The 17,679-nt window shown below is 42.9% G+C and overlaps 1 protein-coding gene, 2 long non-coding RNA genes and 1 other non-coding gene across 4 annotated transcripts in view; 2 read left to right on the top strand and 2 right to left on the bottom strand.

The window, feature by feature from the left end:
- Positions 1–214: 214 nt before the first annotated feature.
- LOC116275095 lies at positions 215–318 on the bottom strand. Its single transcript, XR_004184060.1, has one exon. It is a non-coding gene; the product is annotated as a U6 spliceosomal RNA (small nuclear RNA).
- Positions 319–1,257: 939 nt separating this feature from the next.
- BTNL3 (butyrophilin like 3) lies at positions 1,258–13,940 on the bottom strand. Its single transcript, XM_031666698.1, has 7 exons — positions 13,599–13,940; positions 9,323–9,598; positions 4,820–4,936; positions 3,695–3,712; positions 3,167–3,193; positions 2,851–2,877; positions 1,258–2,266 (listed from the first exon to the last, which is right to left on the bottom strand). Exons 1-7 carry the CDS (start codon positions 13,843–13,845, stop codon positions 1,473–1,475), a joined length of 1,506 nt encoding a protein of 501 aa, XP_031522558.1. The 5' UTR covers positions 13,846–13,940; the 3' UTR covers positions 1,258–1,472.
- LOC116275012 lies at positions 4,870–7,721 on the top strand. The gene is made up of 3 exons (XR_004183948.1): positions 4,870–4,978; positions 6,627–6,682; positions 7,708–7,721. It is a non-coding gene; the product is annotated as an uncharacterized LOC116275012 (long non-coding RNA).
- LOC116275010 overlaps positions 13,896–17,679 on the top strand; it is a 36,731-nt gene continuing 32,947 nt past the window's right edge. Inside the window, exon 1 of the long non-coding RNA XR_004183945.1 lies at positions 13,896–16,526. This is a non-coding gene — a long non-coding RNA (uncharacterized LOC116275010). The remainder of the gene's footprint in view (positions 16,527–17,679) is intronic.

The raw sequence follows: 17,679 nt of genomic DNA, 5'->3' as shown, positions 1-17,679 counted from the left end.
GGTGAGGCAATGCCCCACCTTGCTTCTGCTTGCACTCCATGGGCCGCACTCACCGTCTAACCAGTCCTCATGACATGAACAGGGTACCTCAGTTGGAAATGTAGATATAACCTGCCTTCTGCATTGGTCTCGCTGGGAGCTGCAAGCCGGAGCTGTTCCTATTCAGACATCTTGCCAGATCCTTCCAGTGTTTTTCTTTATCATAAAATTAAATTTAACTATGGAACACTTCATGGATGTGCACGTCCTCCTTGTGCAGGGGCCACACTAATCTCTGCATCATTCCAATCTTAGTAAACGTGCTGCCAAAGCAAGCACTACTTGGAATAATTGCTGTGAGATTTCATGATTTTGTGTGTATAAAATAGCTTATTCTTTTTTGTTTCTGAGTGGCACTTTATTTGCATGGATATGTCATAATTTGTTCATCAACTGGTGAGCTTTGTGTTGTTTTCAAATTTTGGCTGTTAAAAATAAAGCTGCTATGAACATTCACATATTTCCTTTTCTCTTGGAAAAATAATTAGAAGGCCATGCTGGATCATGTGGTTAGTGACTGTTTAACTTTTAAGGAAACTACTGAACTGTTTTCCAAAGTGACTACGTTATTTGACATTCCCATGAGCAGTGCATGAGAGTTTCCCTCCTTTCACATCCTCACCAGCGCTTGCTATGGTCAGTCTTTGTAATTTTAGCCACTCTAATAGATGGTAATGGTATGTTGTTGTGGTTTTAGTTTGCATTTCCTTAATATTTAATGACATTGACTATCTCTTCATGTGCTTATTTTTCATCTGTGTATCTTCTTTGTTGACAGGTTTTATCAGTAATGATAGTGGCTTTATAAAACTTTTGCTCTGTATCTATTGAAATGATCATATGGTTTTCTTTTTTACTTTATTAATGTGCTGAATTACACTGGCTGATATTTAAATATTAAACCAACCCTGCATTTGTGGGACAAACCACACTGAGTAGTTATATGTCATCTTTAAATAAATTGTTTAGTTTCATTTGCTAAAATTTTATTTAGAATTTTTGTGTCTATGTTAATGAGGGATATGGACCTGTAGTTTTCCTTCCTCTTCTTCTGTTTTCTTTGCCTGGTTTTGGTATCAGGTAATGCTGGGCTTATAGAATCAGTGAAAAATCCTCCCTCCTCTTTATTCTTTGAGCCTCACATAGCAGGTGTTCAATAACTATCCCGTGGGCGATTTGGTATAGAGAAAAGTAAATTAATGTGGAATAAGCAAACAGTTTATGGTGGGAAAATGTATAATATAAAAACACATCATTAGCAAACACTGTGCCATCAAACCTGCAAGCAGGATTCACATTCATCGTCCCTTTAATCTTTACCTGTGAGGTGGGAATCACTATTCCTGACTAACAAGTGAGGAGCCTGGGAGGTTGTGACTTGTTCAAGATCACTTAGCTGGATGGAGTTTTCACAAAGTAAAGCTTATGTGAGTCTATTCCATCCCCACTTCAGGGCAGCCATAGCTTCTGACTTCCACAGGGACAGGCCAATCCTCCCTCATCTGGAAGCTGCTGCTGCTGCTGCTGCCGGGCTTAGGAGAGAAGAACCTCAGCACCCTAAAGGACAGTGGGAGGCGTGACTTCCTGTGCGCAGGCTTCGGAGAGGAAGCTGGGGCCGCCTGTGGGGAGCACTCTCCCTTGGCTGTGTCTGGGTCTGCGGTGTGGGGCCCTGTAAGCAGGGTCTTCTCTCTCTGATCCCAGGACACTGGACATATGAATATGGGAGTCCTATTTTTCTCTTCATACATCACATGCTGGATATAGGGTCTCAAGAGGCCTTCAAACTGACATGTCAGGATGCAAATGTAGGACTGGTCATTTGTGTTGAAGAAGGAGATGTTCCCACCCTCATAGTCCAGGAAGACCCCTACTCGTGTAGGAGGGGTCTCAGGGGAGAGGTTGATGAAATGGGGATTGAATGTGAAATACAAATATTCTGTCGTCAGTCCGAAGACCCAGTACCCATTGTTGGGAGACAAAGTCACAGAGTCCTTCCTCCTGTCTGTGTCATCCTGGCACACTCCCACACACCACCCTACATTTTGTCCCACGTCCACCTCCCAGTAATGTTTCCCTGCCTGGAAACCCTGAGAAGCCACCACACTCTTCCTTGTGAATCTCTTCGTAGAGTAAGGCACCTTCTGGGGAGCTTTTCTATGGGTTACAGTTTTCAGATCAGAAACGCAGAGCTGTGGGTGAGCCGTCTCCGGGTCCAGAGTCACCTCCACTGGGGTGCGGTGGGGGAGAGAGGAAGCTTGAGTTACTGAAGAGGAAATCTGGGCTAGAATAAGAGGTCGACCCTCCCACTGCAGACTGGCTCCGGGTAGGATCCGGCCAGTCCCACTATCCCCTCAGCCGTGTCTCTTCTCCAGGGCAGTCCCTATGCCTCACTGATGCTTGGAGATGCTCAACCACCAGAGGTTCAACTCCTCTGTATCACCCAGCCCGACCACTGCCCTCCCAGGTAAGCCCATATTTGACTTTGTGAGACCTTGAGTGACTCCAGGATTCACCTTCCTTCCACCCACCCATTCCTGCTGACTTCACTTCTTTCCCCTTAGCACAGACTCCTAGAAGCCAGCTACTGGTGCCCTCAGTTCCCTGGCGTCTTGCCTGTGACCCCTCTGAGCTGACCCAGTCCCTATGCTTTTCCTTCCAAGTCCTGGGCCAAGAAGTGCATTTAGAGGCAGCGGCACCCTGGGGTGGATTGGGGCATCACAGATTTGCCGTCTGCAAGCTGGGTGGGCTCCATATTTGTCACTAGTCATCTTCCTACTCCATGCCCACTGTCACCCTCTCAGGGGTCGGTACCTGTGTGTTTCCGGGCATCTCTCAATTCTGAAAGCAAGCAGACAGAGCAGGCAGTTCAGCGCTCCCGTGGGGAACAGGACACAGGGAGAAGGGAGAGACCAAGGATGAGGACCTTTTTGAGTGTCATGGGCCCTCTCAAGAGATCTGAAGGCGGCTATGGGGCTTCTCTACAAAATGCACCTCCCCCAGAATCTAGACAATTCAGGGTCCCCATCACAAACTTGGTTCTGCAGGGACCCCTGGGCCTCAGGATATAAAAATCCATAAATGAGGAACTTGGAAGAAAGAGATGAGTTGAGGGAGCAGAGTCTCTCACCTGCCTGTTTGTGTATCTTCCCCAAGTCTGAAACAAAAAGAAAAAAAGAAAAACACATAAGAGGCTGACATCACAGAGCGGGGCCCAAGGAGAGCGTGGGAGGAAAGCCCTGCATGTGATAACATTCTCACCCAGTTTATCCTGCAGTTTCCACGAAACAAAAAGCAGATGATTTAGTGGTTGATACAGGACTGGGTAAAGTCTCAAAGCATCAGGCCAGGGAGGCTGAGATCACCACCACTTCTTCTTGTTCCTCCTGTCCACGTACCTCAGAGCTCCCTATCCACCAGTCCACCAACGGCAACAGGCACAGACAGGGACTTCCAGGCCCTGAGGCCTATTCTAAGCCCTCCAGATATCTGAGGGGCAACTCATTAGCCGTGGATGGAGAGAGTGAGGCAGCTGCTCTCCTCCCCTGCCGATTTCCTGTCCAGCCTGGAGCCAGGGTCTCCAGAGGCTCACGCTGTGGATCAGGGAGGGACCCGGGAGAACCATGTGTGGGAGGCTCAGGACGTCACACACACTTACCCAATTCTGCCTGGATTTCCCAAACAGAAACAGTGTATTCAGTGGTGGACACAGGAGTGTGCAAGGTACAAACATGACCCTGGCTGCTTGCACAGGTGGGACAAGCTGCAGGTGTGAAGGGCAGGGCCTCTCCTAGAACACTTACATGTGCTTCGTCTCCGCAGCCCCTGCACGGAGCGTAGCTGTCTGGGGGGAGCAAGAGATCAGGAAGGTTCATGCTAAGAAGAAGGACAACAGCTGGGATGCTGTGGAGGTGGGGATGGAGGTGGGAGAAGGCCGCTGGGAGGGGAGGCGGGGGATGGAGGTGGGAGAAGGCGGCTGGGAGGGGAGGCGGGGGTGGCCTTATCCCCAAGGGGAAGTGTCACTCCCAAGGAGGAAATTTGTTCTGGGGTGAAGACTCTTACTGAGATTATCATTTTATCTCAGTCAGTCAGTTTTATTTCCTCTTTTATGAAGTCTTTGCAACTACCCTGAAATTTTCTTATAAGACTCTTGTTGTAGCTAGTAGAAATTTATTTATTTTTATATATTTATTTTTTGAGTCAGGGTCTCACTCTGTTGCCCAGGCTGGCGTGCAGTGGTGCGAACATGGCTCACTAAAGCCTTGACCTCCTGTGCTCAAGCCAGCCTCCCATCTCAACCTCCTGAGTAGCTGGGACCACAGTCATGAACCACCACACCCGGCTAATTATTTTATTTTATTTTTTCAAAAATTTTTTTGTAGAGAGGAGTTCTCGCCATGTTGCCCAGGATGGTCTTACACTCCTGGGCTCAAGTGATGCTCCCACATTGGCCTCCCAAAGTGCTGGGGCATGGCATTTGAGCCAACACACACTCAGCCTGTTTGTAGGAATTTATGTGAACTCTTTTTGTACTGAAAATCAATGATCTGCTTATCCTGTGCTCCATGTAAAGTAGAAAGGGATTGGCAGAGGCTGGCATTTTCTGAAGGAGCCATTTCAGGCCAGCACAGAGGAGGCTGAAGACTGGATTCCCTGTGCCTCAGGTGGTGGACCCTGGGGCCTAGGGCTGGAACAACAGAGCCTGGAGGTGTGTGAGGGCAGCCTGATACCAGCTCCACAGGAACCACGAAGAAGGTGTGGGCCCATACTTCTCTCTCTCACTTACCTTTGGATTTGAAGAAAACAATTGTCATCCCCATGACAACAACACATAGGCCACCACAGAGTAATCCGAGTAAAATAGAGGCCAGGCGCCAAGGTGAGGGCTGGAAAAACGTCTCTGAAAAACAGTCCCACTGACCCCTCAGTGACTACTAAGCAGGTAAGACCATTTTGCGCCCATTTAAGGAATCCCCCAGTACCCCAAGATGAAAACATTTTTCTCCAATTTCTTCTACAGATTTAAAGCTTTGCGTTTCTGTATAAGTCTTGATCCATCTGGATTTTATACATATACTCACGTGTGTGTGTGTGTGTAATGAGGCAGAAGTTCAACGTCATCTTCTTCTAAGCAGGTATTGACTGTGCTGGCAATGTTTATTGAGTGGACCTTGCTTCACACACTGCCACACATGCAAGGTCACCTCTGTGTACCTCAAGTTTCTGTTCCAGCTTCGATTTGTTTCTGGGCTTTCTGTTCTTTCTCATTGATCCATAGGGTTATCTCTGTGCCAATAATTTTAATTGGCTTAATCTTCAAAGCTTTGGGATATGTCTCTGAGATAAGACTAAGCTTCTTAGCTTGCTCTTATTCCACTGTGTCTTAGCACTTCTTGGCTATTTGTATTGCCACATACCTGTCTGACTTGTTATGAAAACTCTCTGGGTCATATGGGTGGCTCATGCCTGTAATCCCAACAGTTTGGGAGGCCGAGGTGGGAGGATTTCCTAAGGACAGGAGTTCGAGACCAGTCTAGGCAACAAAGTGAGATCCCCATCTCTAAAAATATTTAAAATTAAAAAAAATTAGCCAGGCAAGGTGGGCACACCTGTGATCCCAGCTACTTGGGAGGCTGGGAGGTGGGGAGGGATTGTTTGAGCAGGAAGAGGCTGCAAAGTGAGCCGCGGATTGCAACACCTCACCTGCCATGGGCTTACAGAGTGACAGCTCGTCTCAAAAAACAAACAAAAAACTGTGCTGAAATTTTTCTATGGAATTGTATTGAATCTGTATAGCAATTGTAGGAGAACTGATATCTTTAAAAATATGCATCTTATCTGAAAGGTGTTATTTGTTCTCTTATTTTAGTTTTCATTAGTGTCTGTTAATGCAGTTTTGTAATACCCCTCAATAAGATTTTGTAAATGTTTTGTTAGACTTATTCCTGGTTAACATTTTTTTATTGTTATTGTACATGGCATGTGTTTTTCTTCCTTTGCTGGTGTTTACTAATGCAATTGATTTTGTTTATTTATCTCATTTTTCATGAACACGATGGGTTCTTTTATGAGTTGAAAGAATTTGTCTGTAAATTTTCCTAAATTTTCCATTTATATAATCATATAGACTGTGAACAATGGCCATTTTATTTTTTTCTTTCTAAAAGTTATAACTTTTACATTTTCTTCCCTTATTGAAGTGACTGCTAATAGTAACAGTACTCTAATATAATATGGAACAGAAGTGTCTAATGCAATCTCCTTATGTTATGATTTTAAATGACACATTAGGTATGTTTTCTGTGTGTATTTAAAAAATTAAGTGGCTTACTATTTTGTATGATGTTTGCTGCAAGTATCTTTAGATATCTTTTTATCCGCTTAAGCAGGGTCTCTCCTATTTCTAGATTGATAAAAAGTTTTCTTCTATTTCTAGATTTGCAAGTGTTGAAATCATGATGAATAGATGTTGAAAGTTATCTATGTTTTATTTATGTCTACTAAGAAAATTATAGTTTATCTCTTTTAACTAATTATGGTAATAATTACATTAATATATGTTCCCATGTTGACCTAACATTTTTTTCCAGGATAAGTTTGGTCATGAGATATGTTTTTGTGGACTTTTCTACTTGCAAAATTTTTGGTAAGATTTTTACATTTTCAATTATGAATAATGTTGGTAAAAATTTTTCCTTTTTCGAGTTGCCCATTTCTGTTGTGGTGCCAAAATTATGTTGACTCAATAAAATTAGTTTAATATTTCCTATTTTTCTGCTTTCTGGATGCCTTTCTGAAAGATACATTTTCTCTTTTCTTGAATATTTGGTTGACTTTGCATATAAAACAATGTGGCCCTTGTGTCTTCCTTGTGGGAAGACTTTTAAATGCTGACTCCACCTCTTTCACGGTTACAAATTAGTCAGGTAGTCTATCTTTCCTTCGGATTTTGTATTTTACATTTGTCTTCTTTTTAAAAAATTTTTGAGACAGAGTCTCACTCTGTCCTCCAGGCTGGAGTGCAGTGAGGTGATCTCAGCTCACTGCAATCTCTGCCTCCTGGATTCAAGTGATTCTCATGCCTCAGCCTCCCGAGTAGCTGGGATTACAGACACACACCACCATGCCCACCTAATTTTTGTATTTTTAGTAGAGATGGGGTTTTGCCATGTTGGGCAGGCTGGTCTCAAACTCCTGACCTCAAGCGATCTGCCCGCTTCAGCCTTCCAAAGTGCTGGGACTACAGGCGTGAGCCACTGCACCTGGTCTGTATTTTACATTTTTCTATGAAAACTTTCACTTCATCATATTCAGTAGAAAAGGAAAAAGTTATTCAAAGCAGTTTATCTTATAAATCTCTACTAAATCTTTAGTTGTATCTTCTTGTTATTTCCTGCATTATTTAATTGTGCTGTTTCTCTTTTATTCTTAACTGATGTTGCCAGTTTATCTATTTTAATAACACTTTGAACCATCTAACTTTAGATGTATTAATCTGCACTATTTGTCTTAATATTTCCATATTTCTATATCTTTAGGATTTCTTCCACTTTCTTTTGCTGTTTTCTGAAATATATATTGACGCCTAATATCAATATTCAGCGATTCCATGCTAATAACATTTAAGGATTTAAGGATATAATTTTTTTTTTTTTTTTTTTTTTTTTTGAGATGGAGTCTTGCTCTGTCCCCCAGACTGGAGTGCAGTGGCACGATCTCGACTTACTGCAACCTCCACTTCCCAGGTTCAAGCGATTCTCCTGCCTCAGCTTCCCGGGTAGCTGGGATTACAGGTGCCCGCCCACCACACCCGGCTAGTTTTTGAAGTTTTAGTAGAGACAGGTTTTCACCATTTTGGCCAGGCTGGTCTTGAACTCTTGACCTCAGGTGATCCACCCGCCTTGGCCTCCCAAAGCGCTGGGATTGCAGGCGTGAGCCACCGCGCCTGGCCAGATAAAATTTTGACTCAGAAAACCATATTAGTTCCATTTTACACATTATGATAGATTGTAATTTTATTATCATTCGATTTAAGAATTGCCCCTATCACTATACTTTCTTCAATTTCTCAGTTATTTTTATGTTTAAAAATTTTCAAACACATAAAATTTAAACTATCATTTTGCTATAGTCATTTAGCTTTATTGAATTATGATTAAGAAAATTTTATTATTACATGTCGATGTTTGAAAATTTTCTAGAAAGCCATTTTATGTGTTTATATCTGACAAAATTTTATAGAAGTTCCAAGTGTGGTAAAAATTCATGTGTATTCTACAAACCTGGAATCCTTCTCCAAAATATGTTATTTCAGGCTTATTAATTTTTACTTCAAATATTATATATTCTTACTCATTTTGTCTACTTATTTAATCAATTTTAGAACTTGAAGTATGATCTTTTTTCTTATATTTCTGTTGATATTTTCTTTTTATATTTTACATGTATCAGGTACATATATATTTAAAATTTTCATATTCTTATACTGAGTGAACTTATGTTTTTGAAATAACTCTACTCCTAATGTCCTTTTTCTTAAACCCTTGTCTTTCTTTTCTTGACACTAATATATCTGTTCGATTCTTCTTGATTAATATTTCTCTAGTATTTTTTATTTTCAATGAATAGGTCATATGTGCTACATTTTTCCTCTTATGAATTGCAATTGAGATTTTTATTATTTATTTATTTTTATGTTTTTGAGATGGAGTCTCGCTCTGCCGCCCAGGCTGGAGCACAGTGGTGCCATCTTGACTCACTGCAACCTCTGCCTCCTGGGTTCAAGCAATGAGACTTTTAAATCCAGTCTGAGGTTCTTTGTCTTTTAACTGGCAAATTAAATCCTTTTACATTGAGTGTGATTCTGGAAACATTTTAGTTTATGTAAATTTTCCTACTATTTGTAAATCCTTTCTGAAATTTTCTACATTTTTATTCTGCTTCATGAAGGAACAATGACGTTTTCTCAAAATGAAGAAACAATTATTTTCTTAGTCCTAGAGTTAATTTCCTTAAGTTTTGTATGTGTTGAGTTGTGAGTGTTGCACCACTGGGGTATTGTGTGGTGAAGGAAATACTTAATTCTACTGCCTTGGAATTGTAAACAATTCTACTTCTGCCTTATCAAATGTTTGGTTTTGTTTTTTACACCTCATCAATCTTTGACTCTCAAAACAAATCACTGAAGCTGGGTGGTACTGCACAGCAATCCCAGACACAAGCTGCTGCTCTACCCCGGGTTACCTATGCACACACCCATTCCTTGCTCCTCCTGCTCCCCACTCACCTCCTATCAATACCTTGGATTCCACCTCATGACTCTGCTCAGCAAGGTGGATGGAACACGATATGCTCCCAGCATTTTCCTGGACTATAATGGAGGTCTCCACATCATACAGGCTGTGCCCATCTGCATTTGCTCTGGAGTCTGAAGACAAATGCTGTCCTTGTGGACCTTTCCACTTGACTGTGGGCTGTGGGAACCAGCCTGAGGACAGGCAGAGTAACTGGATACCTCCGTCAACATATCCCACGATGGAAATAAGAGGAAGTGAGCCCAGTGCTGGGAAGAAAACAGGGAAAGATGAAAGTGAAGACCAAATTTCAAGCTTACAGCTATTTTGAGTCTAGTTCATCAAGCCTGTACCCATAACAGCACACACATCCTTCTCTCTCTCTCTGTCTTACACACACATCCACTCATAATACTACTGCAAGACTTTCCATGGTCTATGTTCATTTAGCATTTATTTAGGAACCACTATGTATGCCTGGATATTCCTAAGTATGAAATAGGATGCAGTGCATAAGACACAGCCCCTTCTAATGAGAAACTGATTGACCAAATAGTGAGGAAACTGTATAAAATACATTTCATAGTGAAACGCAACTATGAAAGCACAGTCAGGTTAGCAAAGAGAAGAGTGCTTAACTGTCAAGGAAAGTCACAGCTTCCTGGAGATGGCATTTGCACCCTTCTGTGTCAGAAAATAGGAGTTTTGTTGTGGTCAGGTTGGGGAGAGGGGAAGCATTTTAGACAAAAAGAGGCAAGTGCAAACCACAATGTGAAAAGTTAACATGCCACAGTGATTTCAAGGACTCATGAGTATTTATATTCCAGATAATGATGTATAAGAGAGTAGGGGTGTGAGACAAAGTCTGAAAAAGGCACAAGGCAAGCCATGGAGGTCATATGTTCACTGACCTGAGCAATGTGGACTTGCCCACAGCCACTTTAAGAACTGTAGACCAGGCCGGGCGCGGTGGCTCAAGCCTGTAATCCCAGCACTTTGGGAGGCCGAGACCATCCTGGCTAACACGGTGAAACCCTGTCTCTACTAAAAAATACGAAAAACTAGCCGGGCGAGGTGGCAGGCGCCTGTAGTCCCGGCTACTCGGGAGGCTGAGGCAGGAGAATGGCGTAAAAACCCGGGAGGTGGAGCTTGCAGTGAGCTGAGATCCGGCCACTGCACTCCAGCCTAGGCGACACAGCGAGACTCCGTCTCAAAAAAAAAAAAAAAAAAAAAAAAAAGAACTGTAGACCAGTAGGGCTCTTACCAGTCTCCAGCAGGTGGGAGTTATGGCAAGACCTGTATCTTAGAGAGGTCTCCAGACAGCAGCATGGAGGCGGGACCACAGAGAACACTCCGGAGGAGAGTGACCCGATGTGCAACTACTGAAGTGACTCCAGTGAGAGAAAAGAAGGGCTGGGGAGGAGGAGGGCTTTGAGAAGGGGAACTGCAGGTGCAGAATCTATTTGGGAGGTTGATTCAATAGGACTGAACATCAAGGAAGGGTTTATTGTGATATCCAGATTTGTGACTTGGGAAATGTGGAAGAGTACCCCTTATGTGGTTGACTTCAATTTGATGATTTAATATTGCCTTTTAACCACTCCAAACAGAACTTCCTCTCTGAATGCTGCTCTCTGCCGTTCCCCAGGGTCTGGATCAATGCATGGAGCGTAATAAATGTTTATTAGTCAATAAATTAATGAAAGAATGATGATGGTGTAAGCACCAAGGAAGGGGGCTCAAGTAAGATGATGTAGACTTATCTTCCTTGCTCCTTCCTCTAAGTAAAATTATAAACCCTGGAAATGAGGCAAGCATAGGTGCATTGTGAAAAGTGGAAAGACTAAGGAGGACTGACTAGGGACCCCAGGACTAGAGAAAAACCACAGCAGCTGAGCATCCTATGACCACTCCCCCACTCCCACCTCCAGCAGAAGTAGGTGGCCCAACGGGAATCTTTCCACCCCTAAATGGCTGAAAATACATGATATGCAAAGTGGTGCTGGCAGAAGAATTGACCATGAGCCCCATTGACTGGAGGCCAGGGGAAGAGTTCTTTGTCCCACTATGCCAGATGATCACCTCTCTCACAAGAAACACTGGGGAGCAACATGGGGAAACACCTTTTACTGCCACAGTCGGTACTAGAAAAGATGATCAGAATCTCCAGGGACATCAGATAAGCAAAGCAAACCAAAATAATACAGTAAAGTCTCTGAAAATTAAATTGTATTTGGAGCCACAACCACCAAAAATAGACTAGGACCTGAGTCATAAATCTAAACATAGTGACTGCCTGCAAAACAGAAGCTTTACATAAGGTCTAGAGTGTCTTACAATAACTAAACCACTTAGATTTCAACTAAAAATTACCCATCACACCAAGAACCAATTAAATATCAACTTGAATGAAAATAGACAATCATGTGATTGCCAAGACCAACATGAATAGCTATTATTAAAGTGTTTCAAAAAGCAATTATGAATTATCTCAAAAAAATTAAAACTCACAAAAAACACAGATGTTATAAAAAACAAATCAGAAGTTATATAACAGAAAAAAATACAAAAACAAAAACTAACTGAGTAGCTTCAATACTAGAGTGGAGATGACAGAAAATAAAATTATTGAACTCCAGGATACAACAATGAAACTTAACCAGCGTGAAGAGAGAGGAAAAGATTTTTTCTAAAGAGGAAAAACAGATCCTCCAGGACCTATGAGACAATAACAAAATATCAGCATTTATATCATCATAGTCCCAGAAGGAGAGGTGAATGAGAGAGCTGAAAGAGTATTTAAAGAAATGATGGCCGATCTAATCAAATGAGGTGAAAGTCCTTTCAAGAAGCTGAGAGCAAACCAAATAGGAGAAGTGCAAAGAAACTCATTGCTTGATAGATCATAATTAAATTTCTGAAAATAAATAAAACTATCTTGAAAGCAATCAGAGATAAATGATGCATTATATATAAACCAATGACAGCAGATTTTTCATGAGGAATCTTCAAGGCCAGAAAGAAGTAGCACATTTTTCAACAGCTGAAAGAAAATAACCATCAGGAAACGTCACAAATTCTGTATCTGGCAAAACCATTATTCACAAATAAAGAGGAAATCATTTGCATGTTTATTCTCAGATAAACAGAAACTAAGAGAATTTGTCACTAGCAGACCTATCCTAAAAGGATGGCTGGAGGAAATTCTTCAAACAGAAAGGAAATGATAAAAGAATCTTGGAATATTAGGAAAGAAGAAAAGCAATAGAAAAAGAAGAATAAGGAAAACTACAATAGATTTTCCATTTTATTAGTGTTTAACAATCACATATGGGCTGGGTGTTGTGGCTCACGCCTGTCATCCCAGCACTTTGGGAGGCCAAGGCTGGGGATCATTTGAGGTGAGGAGTTTGAGACCAGCTAGCCAACATGGCAGAACCCCATCTCTACTAAAAATACAAAAAAAATTAGCTGGATATGGTGGTACATGCCTGTAATCTGAGCTACTCAGGAGGTTGAGGTACAGGAATCACTTGAACCCAGGAGGTGGTGGTTGCAGTGAGCTGAGATCATACCACTGCACTCCAGCCTGGGTGACGGGGCAAGACTCTGTCTCAAAGAAAACTAAAAACTAAAAATAAAAATTACATATGATGGTTTAAACAGAAATTAAGTCACTATCTGATGAAGTGCTTATGTATATAGAAGAAATACTCAAGGCAGTATTATTTTTAAATTGTGGAGATTAAAGGGATCTAAATGAAAATGAAGTTTCCACACTTCAAAGTGGTAAAATGTTGATACAGTAGATTGTGACAAATTATATATGAATATCATAACACTAGAACAGCACCTAAGAAAACACGACAAAATATTATACTAAAAAAAGACTAACAGTAAGTTGTAATGGAATCCTAAAAAAATTTAGTAACACACAAGAAGTCAAGAAAAAAGAAGAAGACAAAAGAAATTGAAACAGGACAGGCATCATCACTCTCATTTCACCAACGGGGTGGCAGTGGTTTTCCTCCGTATCCTGTCAGGTAGTGGCAGGTGCAGGTGGCTGTCCTCTCTGTCATGATCCCACCTGTGTGATGGCAGGGCCAGGCTCATCTCCAGAAACCTCAGGTCAGGGATGCCCACCGAAGCCTTTTTACATCATGTCAGAATCTGGAAAACCTGTTTTATTTCATTATCTGAAATACTTTCAAGAGCTGATAATGGTAGCATGACTTTACAAGACAACTCAGTCGTAAATAAACAACTGACCTGACACCTGCAGCTCCCAGGTGGCCTCCTCGTCGTAAATCTGGGAACTGAACCAGCACCCATACAGGCCCATGTCCAAGGGAGTGATGTTTTTTAGTCTTAGAGAGACATGCCCCCCTGCAATGGAGTCCTTCACAAGCTCAGTTCTCCCTCGATACTGTGGCATCTGCATAGATTCCCAGTCTTCCCCATCTCTGTAGAGGTGGACCACAGCATGGAGCTGATTCCTGAAGAACCGCACTTCCATGGCCTCTGCACTGGTCTCAGGAAAGAGGGAGCAGGAGAACACTGCGTCCTCCCCCACTGAGGCCTGGAGAAACTTGCCCGGTCCAGTCACTTGCCACTGTCCTATAGGAGGAAACATAACAGATAACTGAGCAAAATCTACTTGAGTCCTTCTCAGGGCTCTGGTGGGTGGAGATGTGTGGGGTGTGGGGTGGGGGATCCATCAGTCTTCTTTCTAAACCTGATGACTTGGATTTGCACATCTTCTTACACTTGCGAGAATGCTTCCATATCAGTTACTTCACTCGGTTCTCATACACATCTCATGTGAGATGAGGTGAGGTCTGTGCTATCAATATTTCCCACATTCAACATGAGGAAGCCCTGTCTCTGGGGCTGAGTTGTTCAGAGGCCTGAGAGGCACCTTCCAAATGCAGACTCCCTTACTAGAGGAGAATCTACCTCCACATGCTGTCTGCCCAGCTGCTTAATGAACACTCACACCACCGCCTTTGCATCTTCTATGCTAAAAACCTTTTTAAATGACTCAGGAGGGGAGTAAGTGGCCATAAAATATCCAATTTGGGGAAATTTATTTCCTTCGAATAGATGATTACGTCTTGTAAATGTTTTATGGATACAAGAGAGAAATACATATTCTCTGCTGAAGCACATTTATTTGTGCTTCTTTTTTTAAGTAGACTTCTGCCGCATTCTGAAGGACATGGTATGACACAGTGAGGAGATTTTGTAGTTTTTGTTTCAGAGATTTGCTCTTTAGTGCACTCAACGTTGTGACATATCTTTCCCATGACACCTACCTTTTACTCCAGGTAATAATTTTATGTTTTTCCACTTTATTATTTCGTACTTGAATAGCACTTCATCTAGCAAAAGCTTGTCCAAGCCACAGCCTGTGGGCTGCATGAGGCTCAGGACGGCTTTGAATAGGGTCCAATACAAATTCGTAAACTTTCTTAAAACGTTATAAGACTTTTTGTGATATTTTTTCATTCATTAGTTATTGTTAGTGTTAGTTCTTCTTCTTTCAACATGGCCCAGGGAAGCCAAAAGATTGGACACCCCGACTCTAGTGCTTTATCAACATGGCTTACCTGTTTTTTTGTTTGTTTGTTTGTTTGTATTTTCTTGGTACAGCTTTGTCTTGATCTTCCCTTGAAACTGTCTTCATCTTGCTGCAAGTGACATAATTGTTTGTTTTCTGCAAGTCTTCCCTGCACAACTCTCAGCTTCATGAGGACAGAGCGTGTGTGTTTTCCTCAGCACAGGATTCCCCATGCCCAGCACACAGAATGGGCTCCGCACACAGGGATTATGCTCGTGAATGGTGAGTGCTACTTTCTTTGTGCATTTGCTTCTCGGTTTTGAGGTCAACTAAGTAATTTTCCTGGTGTAAATCACACTTACAACTCTGTATGATTAGAGTTCTTCTTAGAGAGATCACAAATGATGGAGGCCCACTCCCTTCACCTTCCAAGTACCCAACCCTTTGACTGGCAGTGTCCCTTGATTCATTCACATGTATCCATTTATGGTATATGGATCTACCTGTGTGTGCTGTCTGCATGTGCATCAGAGGCAAAGTGGATCCCATGTGTTAATTTCCAGATAAGTGGATGTTTTTAATTTTAGCACTAATTATGTCTAAGTTTAATTACATTTTATAAATTTTGCTGAAATGTATTTCACTTGTGCATCTTTAAGAGTATTATTAAATGAGGTGTGATTTTGCCACCTGATGTCTGACCAGCTGCTGACCTGGTGTAGCAGATGTTGAGGCCCTGCTCCTCACCCCCCAACCCTGCAGTGGGATAGGCATTTCCCTGCCTGCTGACAGCTACGCCCCTGGAGCCTGGCCTCTGCCTCTCTGCTGATGGCTTCTTGCAACCTTTGGAACTTACTCAGCCCAGGCACAGGGCAGCCAAGAAGGTTTGCGATTTTAATAGTCCCGGGGGGCACATCTCACCCAGTGGGGAACAGGAAGCAGTGGATGTTGGGAAGATCCTGAGCCATCATCTATATGGTTCCTCCAAAGGACACAGTGGGACTGGGTCCCAGTTGCCACCACCGCAAGCTGCTCATTCGTGCACCCTCTATGGCTTTCCTCCCACTGGCTTCACTCTGCACCTTGTCGCTTTTGTTTCTGAGAACTATCTGTTAAACAAACCATCTGCAGAAAGGCCCTTGCTCTAGATCACTTTTTGGGAACCAACCTGTCAGCTGGGCTGCTGTGAGTGCTGCCCTCAAGGCTGCGTGAGACTCTCAAGCTGGGCAAACAGTTTTTAGTACATGTCTGTTTCTCCGGCCGGCCTTGCTGCTGTCATTTTTCTTCCTGACAGCATCTCCCTTTACTCCTTCCCCCGGGGAGAAGCAAGGAATAACACTGTCTGTGGTTGCAACACACTGTGCACCAGTGGAGCTCTGTGCTGCATGCTCTACATGCAGAAGTTCATGCAGTCCACACAGTAGCCCTTCAGCCACAGGATGTCATGGATGTGATATTATTACCTCTATTTCATCATAAGCAAAAACTGACACTAATAGAAGTTATTAGCCACAAGCTCATAGGCAGAGAAAAGGAAAGTTTTTAAAATAGTCTTACTTCCTCCAAGGTCATTTCCAGGATGCCCTGCTGCCTCATGCAGAAACAGAAAGCAGACAGAAAAGCTCGTCAGAAAATGGGTGAGAATGTACTTAAATGGAGGCTCTCTTGTGAGTAACACACATGGATTGTGGTTTTTTGTTTTTGTTTCTTTGAGACAAAGTCTCACTCTGTCACCCAGGCTAGAGTGCAGAGGCACGATCTCGGCTCACTGCAGCCTCCACCTCCCAGGTTTAAGCAATTCTCCTGCCTTAGCCTCCCGAGTAGCTAGGATTACAGGTGCCCACCACCGCGCCCAGCTAATTTTTGTATTTTCAGTAGAGACAGATTTTCACCATGTTGGCCAGGCTAGTCTCAAACTCCTGACCTCAGGCGATCCACCCACCTCAGCCTCCCAAAGTGCTGGGATTACAGGTGTGAGCCACTGCGCCCGGCCAACACACATGGATTTTGATGCCCTTATTTCTGTTTTCTTGGCTTTGTTTAGCAAAACAGTCATAGGTAGACAAATAGCAGGATGGAACTGTTTCAGACAGAAAGTGAACACAATCAAATGAACTTTTCATGGCTTGACACTGACCACCCGGAATCCAGTGTTCTACTCCAGTCCCTATCTCTCCCTGCCCAGTGTTCTACTCCAGTCCCCATCTCTCCCTGCAAAATTTATTGGATTACTGAAAATCCTATACACCAGGCTTTGTGTTGATGGTTACTAGAAGGAGAAAGAAGAGTGGATTTCTGCCTAGAATATGCCAGGTTCCAACTTATTCCTCACTTAAAGGTCTGGTGCTTTACCCCATATCCACAGGTGTTTCTAACTCAGCATGTACATAACTGGACACATTGTCTTTTTCTCCAAACATCCTAAACAGTGTCACCTTCCACCCAGACACCCAAGTCAAAAACCTGGGGATTTTATTAGAGACCTCCCCTGCCTAAGCCCCACAGCCCACTGGGGAAAACAATGTATTTACCTTAGCATTCTCGGTGTGTTCCCTCCCCACTCCCAGGGCTGCTCCCATTATTCTGGGCTGCTATAAACGTGCACACAGTGCCCATGTCCTTGAGAAACAGCCCACAGGGTCTGCTCCTGAATTCCTGCTGCCCTGTGCTTCCCACAGCTCCTGGCATTGGTAGTTGCCAGCCTGAGGCCAGGGGAAGCTGGAGAATGCAAGCACCAAAGATTTCTACATCTCGCTGTGCTGAGTTCATTGTCACGAATGAACTCAAAAT

Source organism: Papio anubis, chromosome 5 (assembly GCF_008728515.1).
Source record: "Papio anubis isolate 15944 chromosome 5, Panubis1.0, whole genome shotgun sequence".
Lineage (NCBI taxonomy): Eukaryota > Metazoa > Chordata > Mammalia > Primates > Cercopithecidae > Papio > Papio anubis.
Note: the sequence above shows the minus strand (reverse complement) of the source record. Positions and strands in the feature narration are given on the sequence as shown.

Bases quoted from the DNA above. Each gene is read 5' to 3' on its own strand.
- BTNL3 (XM_031666698.1), bottom strand. From the start codon at position 13,845: ATGGAAGTGCGGTTCTTCAGGAATCAGCTCCATGCTGTGGTCCACCTC. The intron at 9,599-13,598 runs GTCAGTTGTTTA...TTTTCTTCCCAG, and splicing joins CTGGGAGCTGCAGGTGTCAG to CACTGGGCTCACTTCCTCTT. The intron at 2,878-3,166 runs GTGAGAGACTCT...GCTTGCTTTCAG, and splicing joins GAAGATACACAAACAGGCAG to AATTGAGAGATGCCCGGAAA.